The 19,595-nt window shown below is 40.5% G+C and overlaps 1 protein-coding gene across 1 annotated transcript; it reads left to right on the top strand.

The window, feature by feature from the left end:
• The first annotated feature begins 1,619 nt into the window (after nt 1–1,619).
• Nucleotides 1,620–16,716, top strand: PPEF2 (protein phosphatase with EF-hand domain 2). The gene is given in 17 exon segments (XM_057503247.1): nt 1,620–1,744; nt 2,744–2,799; nt 3,446–3,560; nt 4,508–4,554; nt 5,326–5,492; nt 5,948–5,970; nt 5,973–5,983; nt 6,155–6,304; nt 9,922–9,985; nt 9,988–10,120; nt 11,190–11,260; nt 11,263–11,321; nt 12,078–12,186; nt 13,147–13,242; nt 13,245–13,309; nt 14,062–14,149; nt 16,359–16,716. Coding segments are annotated over 17 exon segments (1,611 nt in total). The 5' UTR covers nt 1,620–1,689; the 3' UTR covers nt 16,661–16,716.
• The last annotated feature ends 2,879 nt before the right edge of the window (nt 16,717–19,595 follow it).

Raw genomic sequence — 19,595 nt, 5'->3', positions numbered from 1 at the left:
CTTCTCACTTCACCCACACTCAGATCTGGTTATGCTACATCTCTTACATCTGGAATCATTTTGCACACAAAAAAGAGATTGTAGTCTTCTTTCTTTAACTATTTTTAAAAAGCTAACCAACATAAGCAAGGCAAGTCTTTCATTTGATTTGCAAAGGAAAAGAGAGCAACTCCTTGACAATCCCCAAGACAATAATCTTCAAAGATAGAGGAAGTAGAGCAGGGTAAAAGTGGGAGAGGGGAAACATACAGAGTGGAATCCATTCTCAACATTGTCAGTACATCTCACATTGCTTCCTGAAGAAGAGCTAGAAAAGGATTCATCTTTGCTGTGTAAAATAAATACGGCATATAGTTTATTCAGGGAATATTTACTGAATCCCTACTATGTGTCATGCACTGTGCTAAGTTCTGGAGATAAAGTGATGAATTTGCTCACACGGTCTTTGCTCTCAAGGAACCCACAGCCTAAAGGTAGAGAGACACAAAATGGGAAACTCTAATGTGGTATTGCAGTGAGGGAGATGTGATTAGGACATTCAGGAGCTCAGAGGAGGGGCATGTCAAACTGGCTTCTTTAAGGAAGGTGATCCCTAAAGTGAGCCTTAAGGAATGAGTAAAGTTAGCCAAGTCAAGAAGGGTGAGACAGGAAAAATATGCCAGGTAAGGTAAAAAATGCAAAGGTGATGGTGGTCAGAGTAGAGTTTGAAGAAAGGAGAGAAGAGAAATGAGTCTGGAGGAGTAGGCTTCTGAAAAGATGAGTCGTTTTTGTTTTGTGATACATGGAATTTGAGGCACCCCAGTGAAAATTTAGCAGAAGGCTGGGAATATGGGGCTGATGTTTAGGGGTGGTCTGGGATGGAAGTGTAGATTTGAGAGGTGGAAGTGATAGTTGAAAATGTGAGGGCTGATTAGATTTTCCTGGGAGTATGTACAGAGTGAGGAGAGCTGGCATTTGAAACTAGAATACAAATAAAAAGCGACATTTGAGGGGTAGACAGGGGGAAATGAACTCAAAAAGGAGAGAGAATATTCAGAGGTACAAGAAGATCCAAGGGAGTCTGGCACCAAGGAAGCCCAGGGAATAGGATTTTAATCAAGGTGTGACTTGGGGTGACAGGTGGCCTCACCATTCCAGCCGAGTAAGGACTGACAAGAGGAAAGGATTGGAGACATCCACATGGAAGGCAGGGGTCATTAGTGAGGATGCAAAAAGTAGTTTACAGTGAATTAAAGAGAAAATAACATAGTTTACTCTTGAGAGAAATCTACATGAGAAGAAAAGAGGAGTTGGCTTATAGCCAGAGAGATAAAGGAGGTAAAAAAATGATGGTGATGAAGAAGATGAATTGCTTCGAGATTATAAGAGGAGAGACTTCAGTATGTTTCCAGACTGAAAAGAAAAGCTAACAGAAGGGCTGAAAACATAGGAGAGATATGAGACGGCGAATGGAGGCGTTTTCAGGGGAGGGACACCTCATGCCCTGAGACTGGAGGGGTGGGGAGGGTGCTCTCACATGATAGTCTCATGTTTTTTATGATGGGGGAGACAAAGACTATGGATAATTTGGTCTACTTGAACTAATCATCTGCCTGCATCTCTCTATTTCAGATTCCCTCTTCTTTTGTCAGCAATTTACTCTCCCTTGGACCTGCCATCTGCATCCTGCAGAAACATCACACTTACACTATGGGAAGCGGCACCTCAACCCAACATCATTTTGCTTTCCAGAATGCAGAGAAAGGTATGTGTTTCCCACCTCCCCAAATAGCGTGTGGGTACCCCAAAACCTATTCTGCACAGGGAAGGTTTTCTCTGGATAGAAGCAGGAAACCATTATATTTTTACTAAGGCAACTCTTGAAAATCGGCTTCTCCTTTTGCTGTGACCACCACCAGAGTGCTCAGCTGAAAATCTTAGGACTTGGTGTTAAAATTTACTTATAACTCCCTTTTTCATGTGTTTAATTTTTGGTCTTGATTTTTAGAGAATTAAATTTTTTAATTTTGATTTAAATTTGTTTTATAATTTTGTAAAGCATTTATACAACTCCTGTCTCAGTTATCTAGTGCTAGATAATGAACTGTCCCAAAACTGAGTGACTTAAGACAACTCTTTCAGTCTGCTCATAATTTTGTGGGTCAGGAATTTGCAAAAGGCAAAAGGCCCAACTGGGTGGCTTGCCTAAGATCCTCAGGGCAGCTGGGGCTGGAGGATGAACTTATAAGACATTTCTTTACTCGGGTTCTCGTACCTTGGCTCCCCTTGGCCTCCCCTCTCCCCATGCAGTTGCCTTGTTCTTAATATGGAGCTTGCACAACCGTGTGTATTTGTGATGTGTACCCTCGGTTGTAGCCCAGACAAGGCAGGAACAAGAGGCACCAACATGTTGTTTTGTGCTGTTGGGAAGGGAGGATAGGGTACAGGGTCTTTAATGATCCTGCACCTCACAACACCCATATCAATTAAAGGTATCCCAAGCCCAGTAGGGGACTAGGAGGGAGAAAAAGAGGAGGAAATGGCCATTGCCTGCTCTCCCTGCCCTAAATATCCAAGCAGGACTGAGGACATAAGTATGTCTAGCTGGCCACACTTGCCTTAAAATGTTGAGGGAAGGTGTTCGTAAACAACATTTTCACAGAACCTTAATGGCCATGATATTCCCCAGTGTTGCATACACTCAGCAAACGTAAGAATCATGCGTGGAGCTTGTTAAGTCAGCAGATCCCTGGGTTCCCTGTAGGGACTGGGATACTGCATGTAGGTCGAGGGCGAGGTCCGGATAGCTGGGTGTTTCCCGTGAGTTCCTGAAGTCTGTAAGGCTTGCTCTGGGCATTCCGTTCACTGTTCTGAACATGGGTTTACAGAACTCAATCGGTGGGGAGTCAGTAGAATTATGTATTATTTGGTAAGTGCTTTGAAAAGAACTTACAGGATGACATTGTTTTCTCCTGAGAGATCAAATTCAGCTTTGCTTAAATTCCTCCCAGGTTCTTGTTTTTCCCACTCCAGCATCATTTTTCCTCTTAGGGAAATCAGCAAGAATCCTACTAGCTCTCTAAGGCAAGCTGAATCCAGTTAATGGATCCGTTTGCTGTTCCTGAGGCTGACCTGAGCAACCCTGCAGTTTCCTTTTTAATCCAGCTTTACCCACAGGTCCTCCATTCATCACCAGTGGCACCTTCAGGCCCAGGAGCTCAGTTAAGCCCATATTTAACTCAGATTTTCTTCAAAGCTAAACGCAAGAACAGCTTTCATGGAGTAGATAGCAAGGGCAGAACATAGGTGAAAAGGAAGGATCCAGGCATAGGGTCCCAGGGCAGTTTACTAGGGTCACTTTTGGGGTCTTGTGTGATTGGGGTCCTTAAGCAGTAAAGGGGAGGGGCCATCCTCCCTCCCGAATATCAGTGTTGTTTGGCCCCCTCCCGCCTCTTCCTCCTAGTAGCAGCTCCATGCTCGCTACGTCTTGAATCTTTTGGATGAAACCAGGAAACATCTGGTACAACTGCCTGACATCAATCATGTCTCCACCTGTTACAGTGAGGAGATCACAGTGTGTGGTAAGAGATGGCCAGAAACCGCTTATATGCTGGACACGAACAAAAATACTCTGCCCATGCTCGGGGAGGAGGAAAGGCGGGGCTGGAGGGAGATGTGATGGCAACTTGCTGAGAGCGTTCATGTATTCTCTCCATGTTTATTTGAAGCAGCGGTGGTGCAGTGAAGAACTGTGGGGCGAATGAGCCCAGCCTCTGCTTTATTTTCCCAAGCAATTCATATGTGACCTCAAACTCATGCTCTCCATTCAAAACAAAATCCCTTCAAAGCAGGCCCCAGTGCCTTATGAATTATTCCTTCCATCCACCTATATTTTCGTCCCAGAGAGAAATCCTGTTGATGATGAAAACATCCCCTTATGTTTTTCAGTGATGCTAAGCATCCACTATAGACAAGCGTGCTGTGCCTTATCTTAGGGGAGGCTGACCATAACACATCAGGGATTGGAAACTGGCCCTGAGGGCCACATGCAGCCTGTGGGTAGGACTTGTTTGCCCTGAAATGTTCTTAAATTGTTAAAATTAGTTTCCAATATTTGAAAATTGGAGGATTTCATATTAAAATCCAGATTTCCAGCTTCTCTTGAAAACTCTCGTAACAGTAGCCCATAAGTGAGTAGCTGGTTCCTACTTTAGATCAGGCAAAATCTCTCCCATTCTCATCTGCATTCACAGCCCCGCATTGTTCTGTTCCATCTTTGTTTCAGTAAAAATATTGGTTGTTTACTATTGATGCTAATTACACAGGAAAACATCGTGTTTTCTGCTTTCAATATTAACTATCGCTACAACAAAGGAAATTAATGTTTATCCCTCTCTTACATATGGAAAAATGAGTAGCCATAAATTTCTTAACTTTGTCAGATTTTTCTGGGTATTTTCCTTCTCAGGATAAAAATGAGGAACAATGGTAAGGACCAGTTGAAATTGATATCCTTTCTCTTGGTTAGGAGACTTACACAGTCAGCTTGATGACTTAATATTTATATTTTATAAGGTATGAATGTTCAGATTAAGACACTGTCTTACTCTGAGGCTTAATTTAGAAGTTCAAATACATTACAATATCTATTAAACAAATGCTTAAGTATTGCTTGGATTTTAAAAGTATTATTGTAAAATACTATTTGCTGCTATGCAACAAATACAAAATATAACAGCACTATATTATATTCTAGTATATTTTTGTAAACTGTTTAAAAAATAAAAAATTTAAGGTTAATAAAAAATTGTTTATCTCAAAGCAACTAAAAGCTCTCTTCATATCCATTTTTAGTTATAAATGTCAAGCATATAGCAACATATATGAATATCCTCTTAATGTACTATTACTGTCTACCTACATATATACTATGCTTCCCGAAGCATTTTCCCATGTATTGTCTTATTTAGTCCTGAGGAACCTATGGCAGCTATTGTTATTATCACTAGTTAAAGACAGTGTGGCTGGAACTAAAAGCCGGCCTTTGGATCACAAGTTCAGTGCCCTTCGTGCATATACCACACGGTGTGGCAAACACTCTGGCTTCATATAAAGCATTTGATGAGCATGTCATAACCTCATCCTTTCATGATGAACAGGAAAAGGAAATATAAGACCAGTAGCATATATTTCCATCTTTTACTGACATTTCATGTTGGGAGGAGAGCCAGAAAGCACAGAATTGGCATTAGATCTGATGAGACTGTCAAATGCACACTGGCTTTTACTGATTTCCTATTTCCTTCCTTCACTGCCTCTTCGTGGACTTGTCTTCTCTTTGGGAAGAATGTCCTCCCGTCACCAGAGAGAACCTATGTCTTCAACAGTGACTTCGTGGATCGAGGCAAGGACTCAGTAGAGATCCTGATGATTCTCTTTGCCTTCATGTTGGTTTACCCAAAAGAGTTCCATCTTAACCAAGGAAAGCATGAGGATCCTATGGTGAACCGACAGTACAAACCATGCTTGGGTGTTTGGTGTTGACCTGTGATTGCAAGAAGTTATTATGTCTGAGCTTCTTACTTGTTAGATGCCTTTTTAAGTAGTTTTCCAATTTTATAAAGTGGAATACACAACATGTAACATTTTAAAAGATATTTTACGAATCTACATATTATCTTACTATTCTAATAAAACCATTAAAATTTTTTTCCACTTATCTATACTCTTTATCATATAAACAATGAAGGTTTCCTATAGAAAAAATAATAAATACTGGTAAGGAAAAGGAATAAAATTAAAATTTTAATTTTACTTCTCTACCTAGAGATAGTTACACTTTGGTGATTATTTCTCAGTCTCTTTTCTATATATTTAAGTACATGTATATAGAACATGCATTTTTATAAAAATGCAATCATGCCATAACTATTGTCACTAAATTACTGGTTTTTGCCTCTAAATCTAGCTATGTCTTCACCAAGGAAGTGATGCTGAATATAAGGTGTGCTCCCTTTCAGAGCAAGTTTCTCTTGTTCAGGTATGTTGAGTTTATTATTGGCAACTTAATGATGTCATTTTTCATACACATGGCAGAGAGGACCTGTCTTCAACAGTGACTTCGTGGATCGAGGCAAGGATTCAGTAGAAACATTATCTTAATGCCATTTTTCAGACACATGGCTAGAAAATACTAAAAATACTGCAAGATGATTTCTGTTGGCTTCTGCTGGCCACTCTGGTTGATGAGAAAGCCCTGATTCTTCATGGTGGAGTGGCAGACATGACTGACCTGGAGCTTTTGGCTAAACTAGACAGGCACAAGGTATAGACCAAGTAATGAAAGAGTGAAAATTTCACCATAATGCCCAGTTTCACTGCCAACATAAAATAAATGTCAGCTTGCGTGCTGACCCCAAATGACTAATAAGGGCTGTTAAAAGAAACCACTATATGCCATTAAAAGGAGAAGGATCACTAACTGAGATTAGCCATGGGCATGACAGTGGGAGCGGCAGCCAGTGCCATCTCTTTGCCATCACTGATCTAAGCGATTCTAATCCCTACCCCTCAATCATCAGTCACCTGAAAAGCCTCTATTTCCCTAATAATTCAGTTAATCTTCAATTAAACTCATTGGGTTTACTTCAAGTAGGGGGGATGCTATTGCAGATAGAAAGTTGAAGAAATTAGACTCAACAACTTTGTTTTAAGGGCTTATTTGTGCAAGGAAAGTGCTAGAGTAGATACAAAGATAACTAGAGGTGGTGTCTAAAGGAACTTACAATAACCAGCAGGAGGAGAGGGAGAATGAGAGACAAAGCATACTCTAATAGTAATAAGTCTCTATTTCCTGTTCCATTGTGGAAGTAGAAATGTAGAAAGCAAAGATTCTATTTTCTTTTAATCATAGATGCTTACACTTGAATGGTATCTTATGGCTTCTCTACTCCAACTGCCCATCACACACAGGAATACCTACTACAGCATCCTTGACATTTGCCTGCACAGTTCCAAAGATAGAACTCATTACCACACATGCCAATCTACTCGAGCAACTCCAACTGATATAAAAATCTATGTTAGATGACACAGAAATGAAAGAGCGTGGCTTTAGAATCATACTGGGTTTGAATCTTGGAATATGCACTTCCTGGCTGTTATGGCAGCTTTGTTCCATTAGGTTGTTCAGGGACCAAGGCTTCTTATGTCTTGTATTCTGCCATCCTTATGATGTTACTTCCATGCCTGCATCTACATGGCCCAAGATGACTTGCCACCACATCTATGTTCCAAGCAATATGATAGAAGAAGGAAAGGAGGAAACATATTCCTGTCCTTCAAAGACACAGTGAAGAAGTTGCATACATCTGCTCTACCCTTTAGTTTAGAATGTAGCTCCATGAGTACACCTCACTGGAAGGGAGGCTGGAAATGCAGTCTTTCTGTTTGGCCATATACCTAGCACAAATTTGGGGGTTCCATTCCTTTGGCAGAAAAGGGGAAAACGGACTCAGAGGAATGGTACTCTCTGCTACACAGATATTGAAATGTGGAAGTATATCCTTTTTCCCCTGAGCAAATATGGTGAGTGGTTAACTTATGGCCTATAGAAATGGATAAAAATTCTGGTTCTGCTACTTAACAGTTATGAGACCTTAACAAGTTATTTAACTTATTGTAACCTCAGTTTCTAAATATATACAATAGGGCTATAAATAACTATATCACAGATGTTGTGAGGATTAAATGAAAATACATGTGCCTGTGCCTTCAAAAATTTGTACTCAATAAGTGGGAATAGTATTAACTACGTTTGGCTAAAGTGACAGAAAATTGCAAATAACAGTGGCTTAATGTTTCTTTCTTTCTTGTGTAAATAAAAACTGGAGGCAAGCAGTCCAGGCCTGGTATAATGACACCACAAAGTCATTAGAGACCCAGATACCTACTTTCTTATTGCTCTACCATGTTGCATCATGGCCCAACAAGACTACCTGTGCTCCAGCCATCATAACCACATTCTAGACAGCATAAATTTGAGAGTAGAAGAAAGACATGTTTCTTCTCTTTAAGGACATTCTGTTGTACACAAAATTTCTGTTCATATTTCTGTTCAGAACTTTGTCATAAGTCAAGACTTAGCCAAAAGGCAGTTTGGAAAGTGTAATCTTCATTCTAGGTGGTGCCTGTAAGAATCTGGGTTTCTATTACTAAGGAAGAAGAGTAGACAAATGTTGGGGTAGCAACACTGTGCCCTACTCTGCCCTTGTGGCTCCCCAGATTTCCATGCACTCCCTTCTTCCCGTGCACAGACCCATGGTCATCCCCTCCCCGAGGAAGTCTACATTCAGGTCTCATCCAGTTGAATCCAGCTCAAAGTCCAAGGTTTCTGTATTCAAGTCCTATCAACAGGTCAGGCTATGGCTCCTGGTGGTCTGGTGACTGAAAGGCAAGTCATGTGTCCCTGCACACCCAACCTGTGTCGGGAGGGAAGGATAACTCCTTGGCAGAGACAGAGGCGGGAAGGCCGTAACATTTTCAATAGCTCTCTCCCCAGATCCTCATTATAAAACCCGCCCCCTACCTCTGCATAATCTCAACCCTTTCACATTCTTGACAGAGAGGGAGGGGCCCAAGGCACCTAAAACCAGCTCTTTGTACTTTCTTTTTCAATTCCACATGTTGCCTGGCATCTCATTTATTTACTTATTTACAATTCCATCATTCCGTTCAGCTGCATCAATGTCTGGAAGAAGAGAGAGTAAATCACGATGCAGCAGGTTATCTCTCCTGGGAAAAATCACATTTAATACTGTAAACCCAGAAGCATGGACTTTGGGAAAGAATGCTAAAGAATAGTTTTTTTTTCTGTCACTGAGCAAAAAAACTGACTTCCCAATAGCTGGTTTGCAAAGCTCTAGGGAGTGGTTGGCACAGTGACTCGCAGAGTCCAGAGACCACTTGGGAGGGAAGCACAGAGAAGTATGGGCTAGAGACTCAGATACCTGGATTCAGATTTAATATCTATACCTGGTACAGATTTAGTATCTATACTAATTGATTGATTGGATGGAGGGTGGTGAGAGAGAGGAGCCCCAGCCAACTCTGAGGCTCAAAACCTCGGAAAGATAGTTGGTGAATTTAGCTTCATTCTCCTTGAGTTAGCAATCTGGGCTTCAGCATCAACTTAGAAATGAAATTTTACATGCGAGTGTCTCCTTTTGCAAAGTGTGACTCAGTGATAAAGCTGATATTTACAAATCAAATGCATTTTTTTCCTTAAAAGTACATTTGGGAGGTATTAAACATCGACAACCAAAATACACCCAATTATCTCATTTGAGTTGTGTAAGATAGACAATCAGTGTTTTCCTGAGTACTAACAATAGGGTAGAACCTGAATTGCTAGAAAAATTATTCAACCCTTCTTCAAATTCTAAAAATTCTGAAATTACTTTAGAAACTAAAATGTTCAATTGCACTTTCCCAGGGCCACAGCTAGAGCCTTGTAATAGCTATGAAAGACAATACTGTCAGTCCTGAGCCTTCTGCCTTCTTCTGGGGCAAATGCCCAGGGGCCTGGAGTGGTGGTGCTGAGGAGCACTGGCTGTGATCAGAGTTTCTACCAGAGCAGCTCTCTTTTTCTGTTTTGAGTGTGGAGCTTTCATGGAAGATTTGTTTTCAAGAAAGTGGGTATATAGTTATCAAACAGTATGCACATATGCATGCTCTCTTTGTGAGTAATAACAAATTCTGGAACCTCAGGGGTCCAAAATATAATTGTATGTTAAATACTGATTGCATGGATATTTATTCACACATTTTCATCTTCTTCGTCCTGTCTTCTTCCTCTCCTCTTCTCCCACTTCCTCTTTTCATAGGAATGACTCTGAATGTCTGTCTAGACTTTAGAAAGAAACCATCTCTCGGTCTCTCCAGGTCATAGATATACTGTGGAGTGGCTCCATGGCCCAGGAGGGCTGCAAGGCCAACACCGTTTGAGGACGGGCTGTTTCTTTGGGCCTAATGTGACAGAGCAGTTGTTACAGAAATACAACCTGCAATTCTTGATCTGCTCACACGAGTGCAAACCCGAAGGCTGTGAAGTCTGCCATGGCCGCAAGGTGGGTGACCCTCTGTGATGGCACGAGTGGCCCATGTTGCTCCTCTGGGGCCTGGATGTGCTCAGCCCTCGGTCTCATAATCAGCCGTGTCTTGTGTTTATTGTTCTCTTGCCCAGAGCAACTGGGTTCTTCACAGTCATTTATCTCTGACTTTTACAGCCCCTTTAAAACTCAAAATTTGATTGAGGCCATCACTCACCAATACCCTGAAGGGAAAGTAAGGGGCCACTATGGTCCGAGTCATGGATGGAAACACGGCCCACAGGTTTCCCAGCGTGTCTCTGTTCTCTGAGTCCCATTGCTTGCTGTGCCATCACGGGTTTCAGACAGCACCACCGGCTACCAGGATTTCTGCTCTGCCCAGGGCAGGGATTCAAGATTGTCTTCCAGGAGCTCTAATGTCCCTACTAATCTTTGGGCATCTTCACATTCTACACTGTTTGCCTAGCCTAATGCCACTAGGATGAGAATATTGCCAGGAAAATTAACCTGCAGGAAAATACCTGGCTCCACATGGGGAAAAATGTTTGAGATCAATGAATGTAAGAAATGTTTGGTTAAAAGGTTATACAGGTTTCTCTAATGCAGGACCTGAGAGAACCTTTACTTTCCTATATTTGTTGTAAATCTCCACGATGAGATATAATGTCTAGCATTTCCCAGTGTATTGACAAGGGAACCTTTTTCCCAGAGCATGTCAGGAGGCACAGCACTGTGTAGGAAAGTCTGCTTTGGGGTCTCACACCAGCTGTAATAACTGGTTTGCCTGCTGGCTGTGGTGGCCACCCCAGTGAGTGAGACCCAGCTGAACCAAATGAAGTGTTTCCTATGACTCCTGCTATTTTTAGTTGGGATAAAAATATGAAGAAAACACATTGCAGATGTCATATCAGAATTCAAGTTTTTATTACTTGAGTCACAACTCCTACCCTACAGCATTCATGACTTTAAAAAAAGATCCACAGGTGAGGTTAAGGAGGAAGAGCAGCCCCTCAAAATGGGCTGGGCCCTACAGGATTGAAGGGGAACTGTTCTTCTGTGAGCCTGAATGCCCGCCTCCCTCTGTTTGGATTTTGGTGTTAGCCATCTTTTCTGCTCCAGTTACTATGAAGTTGGCAGCAACAGAGAGGCCTGTGTCAGACTGGGGCCGGCCCTGACCCCCACATTGTGCAGTATCAAGCTGACAAGGCAACCCACATGCTAACCATGAGGCAAAGGCAAGACTTTTCAATGAATGATTTTCAGAGAAACAGAATTAGTGTTTTAGAATATTTGAAGTGTCAAATGCCATTATGTTTATCCAAATTGTAAGTTATAATTCAAAGTGCAGCTAGGTCAGCAGTAAGGTCTATAACAGACTCTGTGGCAGGGTCTCCTCCTCCATACACTCTGAGATCTCACCTACCCATCATTCTCGGAAGCAACAAATCTGCCTCCTGCAGAAATGACCCTCAGTGGGTGCGTGCTGGGTGAAGTCCTCTTACAGGCCACTAAACCTTTCCTGGGTCTCTCCTCTGTTTTCACTCATCTTTAAAGGGTTGGTGTCACCCCATAAGCCACAGCCACAGGTTCTTTTGCTTTCTGGAGATTTGGCAGATGGATTTCAGGGTTCACATGGGTCAGCAATGTTCTTTTCTTCCTGGGACGGAAGCATCTAATGTTACTTGCAGATGGGAGAACTGAGGTACAGTGCAGCCTCGTAACTTTACCACGAAGGTGGTCTTTCTCCTAAACTTCTGCTCTAGCCACTGTCCTACCCTGGAGAGGACAGCAGTGTTCCCCAAACAGGTCCTGTGTGTACACCACAGGGAGAAGTGTGGGAGCAATGGGGGGAAATAAGATATGGAGCTCTTCCCTCAAAAACTGAGCTCCAGGAAGCTTGAGACATTAAGAGAGAGGAGAAATGTAGTAAAACCCCATGACTACTTCCTCTATGCTAATGTACAAATGTTTGCTTCCATCTTCTGTCCCCGGATTAGCAGAGTAGAGGAGTTCGCTCTGAGAGCTTGGCGGGAAAAGCTGTTTGCTTTTTCCTCGGATCTTTTTGTTGAATTTAAGAAGCATGATGCAGACGAGACTGGTAAGACTGATCAAGTAGAATATACATAGAGGAAGGAAGCTGGCCACAATGTCACACTGTAGTTATCAAATAAATACATTGAACTAGTGACCAAAAGACATCTTTGACTTGTTCCTCCATTTTATTCAACAGGATGACCCAGTTATCTTTCTAAATTTTAAAGTCAAGGCTTTTAACAGACTCTGAACTTGGTAGATACAGATGGAGATGGTAAAAGGAATGGAGTGGAGGAAAGGGTAGCAAGGACAGAATTAGGCAAAAACAGCAGGTGGGGAGGTTTCAAGAATGTACCCAAAATTCGCCCAACATCAGTGATTTGGCTTCTTGTTAAGTGCATGCTTATTTGTTCTGTGCTCTCTTATGCAAGAAGAAATTTTGTCTTTGTTTAACTCAATGGAATGTCTAATTGACATTGACAACATACAGCTCTATTAAGAAATAGCAATATCTCTATATAAGTTGTACACATTAAATATGTATATTTTATTTGCCAAAAACAAAAGAAATAGCAGTAATAGTCATAATTCATAGCAAAAATCTTTCCAACTACACATTAACAACCAATGATGTATATGTATGTTTTATGATATTATTTACATTACTAGTGTGACTTCCAACACTGTTGCCAGATTTAGCAAATAAAACAGGATGCCTCATCAAATCCAATTATAAATATAGACTAACAACAAATACTTTTTAAATATAAATATATCCCATGCAATATTTGGGCTATACTTACAGTTTGTGGTCTGTCTGAATTCCAAGTGAACTGGGCATCCTGTATTTTTTCTGGCAACCATCTTTTCCAGCCAACTCTGCCATGACCGATCAAAGTAGTGACCATGCTCATTACTTCCACTGCCTACAGATAAGAAGGATGTTGGAATAAGAAGGTTTGTATTCTTGGGCAGAAAGCTAGCCTTGCAAGTGACAAGTCTACAAGTTAGCTCTTTCCCGCAGGTTTCATCTCCCTTGGCGACTGGGCAGCCATCGTGGAGCTTGTGTCGCACCTGAGACTGCTGAGGAGGATGCTGAAGCCGCAGCTGGCGAGCAGCTCAACAGTAACGTGCTGAAGTACAAGTCCTGGCTGGAGGACTCAGCCAGAGAACAACTGAGCCACACGGTAATGGTGTGAAAATGATGGATCAAGGTTTATTGTGGACTATGAAGCCCTTTGTGGAAAGAATTCTGAATCAGAAACAACCAAATATTGAGAACCCAAAAGAGCAGATGGATGAGAAAACAGAACAACAATTTATTGAGTTTCTATGTGTCAGACTTTGTGTTAAGTGATTTACGTATGTTGCCTCAGTTTATTCTCAAAACGACCCAAAAGGTAGGTATTAGCAGTACCATTATATCTACGGGGACACTGCTGAGAGAGGTTTAGTCAAGTAGCTGGGGTCACAGAGCTTCCAGCCTGTAGAACTAGGATTCAAACTGTCTATCTGACATCCTTGACACGGTTCTGCTTCCCCCATTAGAAAAATAAATTAATAATTTGGTAAATACTTAATGAATGTGTAATGTGTATGAGGTCTTGGGCTAGGTACCTTTCTTCAACAACTTTATTGCAATATAATTCACATCCCATACAATTCATCCATTTAAAGTACACAGTTCAATAGTTTTTACTTTATTCACAGATGAGTGCACCCATCACCACGGTGAGTCCAAGTTTTCATCACGCGCTAGGTTCCTCAAGACCCACTGGATTTTGGTAGGCTGAAGGGTGTAGGGAGAGAAGGATGGTAAAACCGCCTCAGATTTTTTTCAAGAGTGTCTTATTGTCACTAACAGTGGATTATGTGTTAAATATATGTTAGGACAAGCCTGAACATAGGATATAGAAGGAAAATGAGTTTTTTCTTGCAGAACACACAGTCAGGTTTCCTGGAAACACTGTATCAAAGCCGATCCAACCTGAAGACCGTTTTTAGGGTCATGGACAGCGATCATTCAGGTAAAGACACTCCACGTCCTACCACCTCTGACACGCAGCAAGTGTTTTATCTTCCATCCCTTAGTGTCTTCCATATTTTTTAGCTCTCTGTTCAAATACTTTAAAGCAAAGTAAGTAATGGCTGTGCTTATGAATGGCAGAAACTGAAAAACTACTTGAACAGTATGAGCTCAAATATAGAAGAGCTGTCTGTATAGAGGAAGGGTTCGGCAGAGAAGAATGAAGGCAAACTGAATGAGAACTTACAGGAAAAATAATTATTAGAAGATGTGAGATCCCTTATAGTTGTATCAAACATAGCCACAAAGTAATGAAGAGTACCTTAAACAGAAAAGCTTTGACAATGTCCCTCCCAAAGTATTTTGTAAAAAACATTTTGAAATAATTATAGATTCACAGGAAGTTACCAAAAAAAATGTGTAAGGAGGTCCTGTATACCCTTCCCCTCTTCCCCCAGTGGTTCAAAGACCCTTTTCAATGTTATTACTCTTTTTTGGGTTTTAGGTATAAGTCACATAACCATATAATTTACCCATTTAAAAAGCTCAGTTCATTGATTCTTAGTATATTCACAAGGTTGTGTAACCATCATCACCATCTAATTTTAGAACATTTTCGTCACCCTAAAAAGAAACCCGTGTCCATTAGCAGTCACTCTCCATCCAGCCCCTCTCTACCAGACCCTGACAACCATTAACCTGCTTTCTGTGTCTTGCTTTGTCTATTTCGGACATTTCATATAAATGGAATCATGGTCTTTGGTGTCTGGCTTCTTTCACTTAGCATAATGTTTTCAAAGTTCATCCATGTTTGTAGCCTGTATCTATTCTTTATCCTTTTAATAGCAGGATAATATTCCTTTGTATGGATATACCACTTTTTTTGTCCATCTGGATTTCTACTTTTTGTCTATTATGAATACTGCTTCTATGAACATTCATGTGAACATGTTTTCAGTTCTCTTGGATATATACCCAGAACTGCAATTGCTGGATCACATGGTAAAACTATGTTTTACTTTTTGAGGAACTGCCAACTGTTTTCCACAGTGGCCGTACCTTTTTGCTTTCCTACCTTTGATTTCATTTTCTCCAAATCCTCACCAACACTTGTTATTTTCCTTTTTTGTTTTAATAGCTGTCCTACTGGGTGTGAAGTACTTCATCATTGTGTTGAATTGCATTTCCTTAATAACCAATGATGTTGACTTCTTTTCATATGCTTATCGGACACTGTCTATCTTCTTTGGAGAAATGTCTATTCAAATCCTTTTCCCATCTTTTAATTGGGCTGTTTGTCCTTTTACTATTGAATTTTAAGAGTTCTTTATATATTCTACATACTATACCATTATCAGACATATAATTTGCAAATATTTTCTCTGGTTTTGTGGGTTGTCTTTTCACTTTCTTGGTAGAGTCCTTTGATGTATAAAAGTTTTTAATTTTAAAAAAGTCCAATTTATCTTTTTTCTTCTGTTGTTTATGTTTTTGGTGTCATATCTAAGAAACTTACATAATCCAAGGTCCCAAAGTTTTACCCTTATGTTTTCTTCTGTTTTATAGTTTCAACTATATTAAACAGGTCTTTGATCCATTTTAAATTTATTTTTGTTCATTCTGCAAAGTGGGGATTTAACTTAATTCTTTTACATGTGGATATCCAGTTGTTCCCTACCACCTGTTGAAAAAACTACTCTTTCCCCATTGAGTGATCTTAGAACCCTTTTAAAAACTCAATTGACTATAAATGTATGGGTCCAAAAGCTTTAAAAAATCAGAATAAATTAGTACATGTTTAGGACGATTTAACACAGGGTTGCTCAGCAGTGGCACCACTGACATTTTGACCAGAATAATTCTCTGTTTGGGGGTCCATCCTGTGCACTCTAGGACATTTAGCAGCATCCCTACTCTTTACCTACTAGATGTCAATAACACCTCACCCCTATCCTGATTAGGACAGTCAAAAATGTCTCCATACATTGCCAATTAACCCGAGAGGAAGGAGAACAAAATTGCTCCCAGTAAAGAACTACTGGTGATCCAGTGGTTTTATGCCTTGCATTTGAAAGTTTAAACTAGATATAAGGCCTTGGGTATCTTTGTCTTCTTAACAGTAGAGAGCAGGTGTCCTTGCAAGAATGTTAGAGGAAACGAACTTTGAAAATGACACTGATTCACTAAAGTAACTTCCTCCCTCTGGGAAGGGTTCGTTTCTCTGGATGAGTTCGGGCAGACCTGGAAACTGTTCAACTCTCACATGAACACTGACGTCACAGATGACTGCATCTGTAACCTTGTCCGGAGCATTAACTTCAACAAGGATGGCCACATCGACATCAATGAGTTCCCAGACACCTTCCACCTCGTGGAGCAGCCCTGCTCAGGGGGCGATGCCTCCCATTGCCCACAAGCCACAAACACTAATGAGAGTGGCCGCAGCAGGCCAGGAGCACACTACAAACAGCCTGGTCTCTGCCGCGCAGAGGTGCCTCGCAAGCAATACTGAGCTTGCTGCTGGAACAGCTCCCTTATTCTCCATCGATCTGTGAACTTTATGCTGGGAATTCACCTACCAATAGGCATGGAAATCACCTATTTGGGGGTGGAGGAGGGGTCCGTGTGTGTGTGTGTGTGTGTGTGTGTGTGTGTGTTTAAATGTATAGGTGTCCCAGCTCCATCTCAGAATTTTTATAAGGTAGGACCCAAGTGTAAGTATTTTTTAATTCTGAAGTCTATTCCAGTTAAGAACCATTGATAATTTAGTCCCCTCATTGTTTCATTTTACATCTTTTATTATTTTTAAAGTGTCTTACTGGTAAAGGAAAGTTATGAAAACTTGTGCAATCCCATGACCCAAATAAAGGGATTCTCTTCATTGTTTACATTTTCTTATTGTAACTATAGTGTTTATACAAGTTAATATTCTTTTTTGAATTCACTTCTAGTTACAAATACTTTCCTATGTTGCTACATAGTCTTCATGATTATTAGTTTAATGTCTGCATAATTTTCTTTCAAATGGATGCACTATAGTTGTCTGCTTTCCAATTGCTAACATGTATTGTTTCTAATTTTTCATTATTATAAATGACACTGTGGTTAATAACTTTATACATATAGTTCCTTTTACAAAAATCTTTTGAATTATACATTTTCTTGGGATAAAATCCCAGGAATGGGATTACTTTGTCAAAGGTATTGTATCATTCTATAAAAAATTCTATCAGGAATTGGTTCACATGATTATGGGGGCTGAGAGGTCCTAAGACCTGCATTCAGCAGGCTGGAGACTCAGGAGATCTGATGGTGTGGTTCCATCCCAAGTCCAAAACCTAAGAACCAGGGAGCCAACGGGAGTGAATTCATCTTTCCTCTGTCTGACATACCTTGTGCAAATAGCTCAAACTCAACACATAAAAGTGCTTGCTGTTTTCATGACACCCCCCACTTGATTGTGATTAAAGGTAAACATTCTGAGGCTTCAAGGAATAACTCAGAAAAACACACACAAAAAAAACTCGGGGACAATGAGTTAAAGCTCTTGTCTAGAGGGATGTATTACAGGGAGCAGCCCATGAAGACCATCTCTCTCCAGCCAAAGGCAAGGATGGGGCTCAGAAAGGCCAAAGCCGCAGCTCCACCAGGTACAGTGAGGGGTCAGTTTCCACAGCTCCTTAGCTTGTCAGTTCAGGATTGTTTGGTGGTAGCGGAGCTTGGTGGGTTGATGCTGAACCCTGAGCTCTTTTCTTGTGTCTAGATAGCACAGCCAAAATTCCCATCAGGCTGTTCTACTCATTTTAAGCAGTTTTCTGGGAAGCAGCTGCTCTGGTCCTACTCCAGGGGTCCTCATCATCTGCTGCCTCACGCCCTTCAGGCTCAGGGTCCTGCAGGGGGCAAGTCCTGTGCACACACTGGCTCTGAGAAAATTTCCTTTGTCAGTTAGCATAGTGAGTACAAGGGGATGGCTTCAAGAGAGGTTAAATTTAAAAGAAATCTTAAAATTGTACCAGGTAAGAAATAGCAAAATCAGGCCTCTTATCCAGTGAGTTAGCCTTACCTGCTGATTAAAATCATCTGGGGAGATTTCAAACATGGGATGCCTGTGGCCCGACTCCAGACTAAGTTAAATCAACATCTCTCAATGCACGGCCTTACTATCTGCATGTTTTAATGCTCCCCAGGTGATTCTGATGTGCAGCCAGGATTGAGTACTGCTCATATAATTGGTTTCCCCTGCAACCAGTGAAGGGTGATTATTTTGTAAGACTTTCATTGCTATTTGCACTGGTATAACTGTAAATATGCGAGGCCAATTGAGAAACCTAATCTTCTTAGGTTAAGATGAGAGAACTGCCAAATACACCCAAATAGTATTAACTGAGTCAAGAAAGCCTGATGTACAGGTTAAACATATGTACTTCTCCCCTTCAATGTTTGATGGTCATCTTAAAACTTAACATTTCCAAAATAAGCTCCTTATTTATATTCCCCCAAAATCTGTTCCTCTTGTGATCATTACTATCTGATTAACTGTCAGTTTCATTCCATTAGTCTTCTTACGCAACAGAACAACTTGACTTCTTTTTCTTGTTTCCCACATCAGATCCACAAGCAAATAGTTCTGACTCTGCTTTTGAAACACATGCAGAATTTAACTCCTTTTTACTCCTATTTGCTACCTCCCTGGTCTAAGCCATACTATTTCTCACCACTTCCTCATTTACCTACATTGCAGCGATTCTCAGTTTTTGATCATAGGTCCCTTTTACATTGCTAAAAATTATTGAAGATCCCAAAGAGCTTCTGCTTACGTGGCTATATCTACTGATATTACTGTGTTAGAAACTGAAACTAAGAAATATTTAAGATCCTTATTAATAATTAAAAAGACCATGTAACTACTGTATGTTAACATATTTCTAAGCTTTTTATTTTGAAATAGACTCACAACAAATTGAAAAATAATGCAGTGAGATTTCATCACCCAGCTTCTCCCAGTGATGACATCTTACTTAACTAAATCAAAATCAAGAAACTGATAACAACCCATTTTAAAGAAAATTAACTATATATCCCCAAACAAAAAAATTAGTGAGAAGAGTGACCTTGTGTTACATATTTGCAAATGTATTTAATGTCTGGTTTAGTAGAAGACAGCTGGATTTTCATGTCTGCTTCTGCAGTAAATCTACTATGAGTTTTGTTAGCTGAAGTATATTAAAAAATTCAGCCTCATACAGCTATATAGTTGAAAAAGGATAGAGTGTTTTAATAGCCTTTTCAGATAATTGTGGATATACTTCTTGGATATTACATCAAAATTTGACAATTGGTACTTCTTAAAGGTTGATAGAAGTGGGAGTATCTTCCAGAGGGTTTCAGCTCCAAGCAAGTTCACTATGAATTCAGTGATACCAAGAAATGAGAATGGAATGTTCTTG

This window comes from Manis pentadactyla, chromosome 5 (genome assembly GCF_030020395.1).
Source record: "Manis pentadactyla isolate mManPen7 chromosome 5, mManPen7.hap1, whole genome shotgun sequence".
In the NCBI taxonomy this organism is placed as follows: domain Eukaryota; kingdom Metazoa; phylum Chordata; class Mammalia; order Pholidota; family Manidae; genus Manis; species Manis pentadactyla.
The sequence above is the reverse complement of the archived record's forward strand: the minus strand, read 5'-3'. Positions and strand labels throughout refer to the sequence as shown.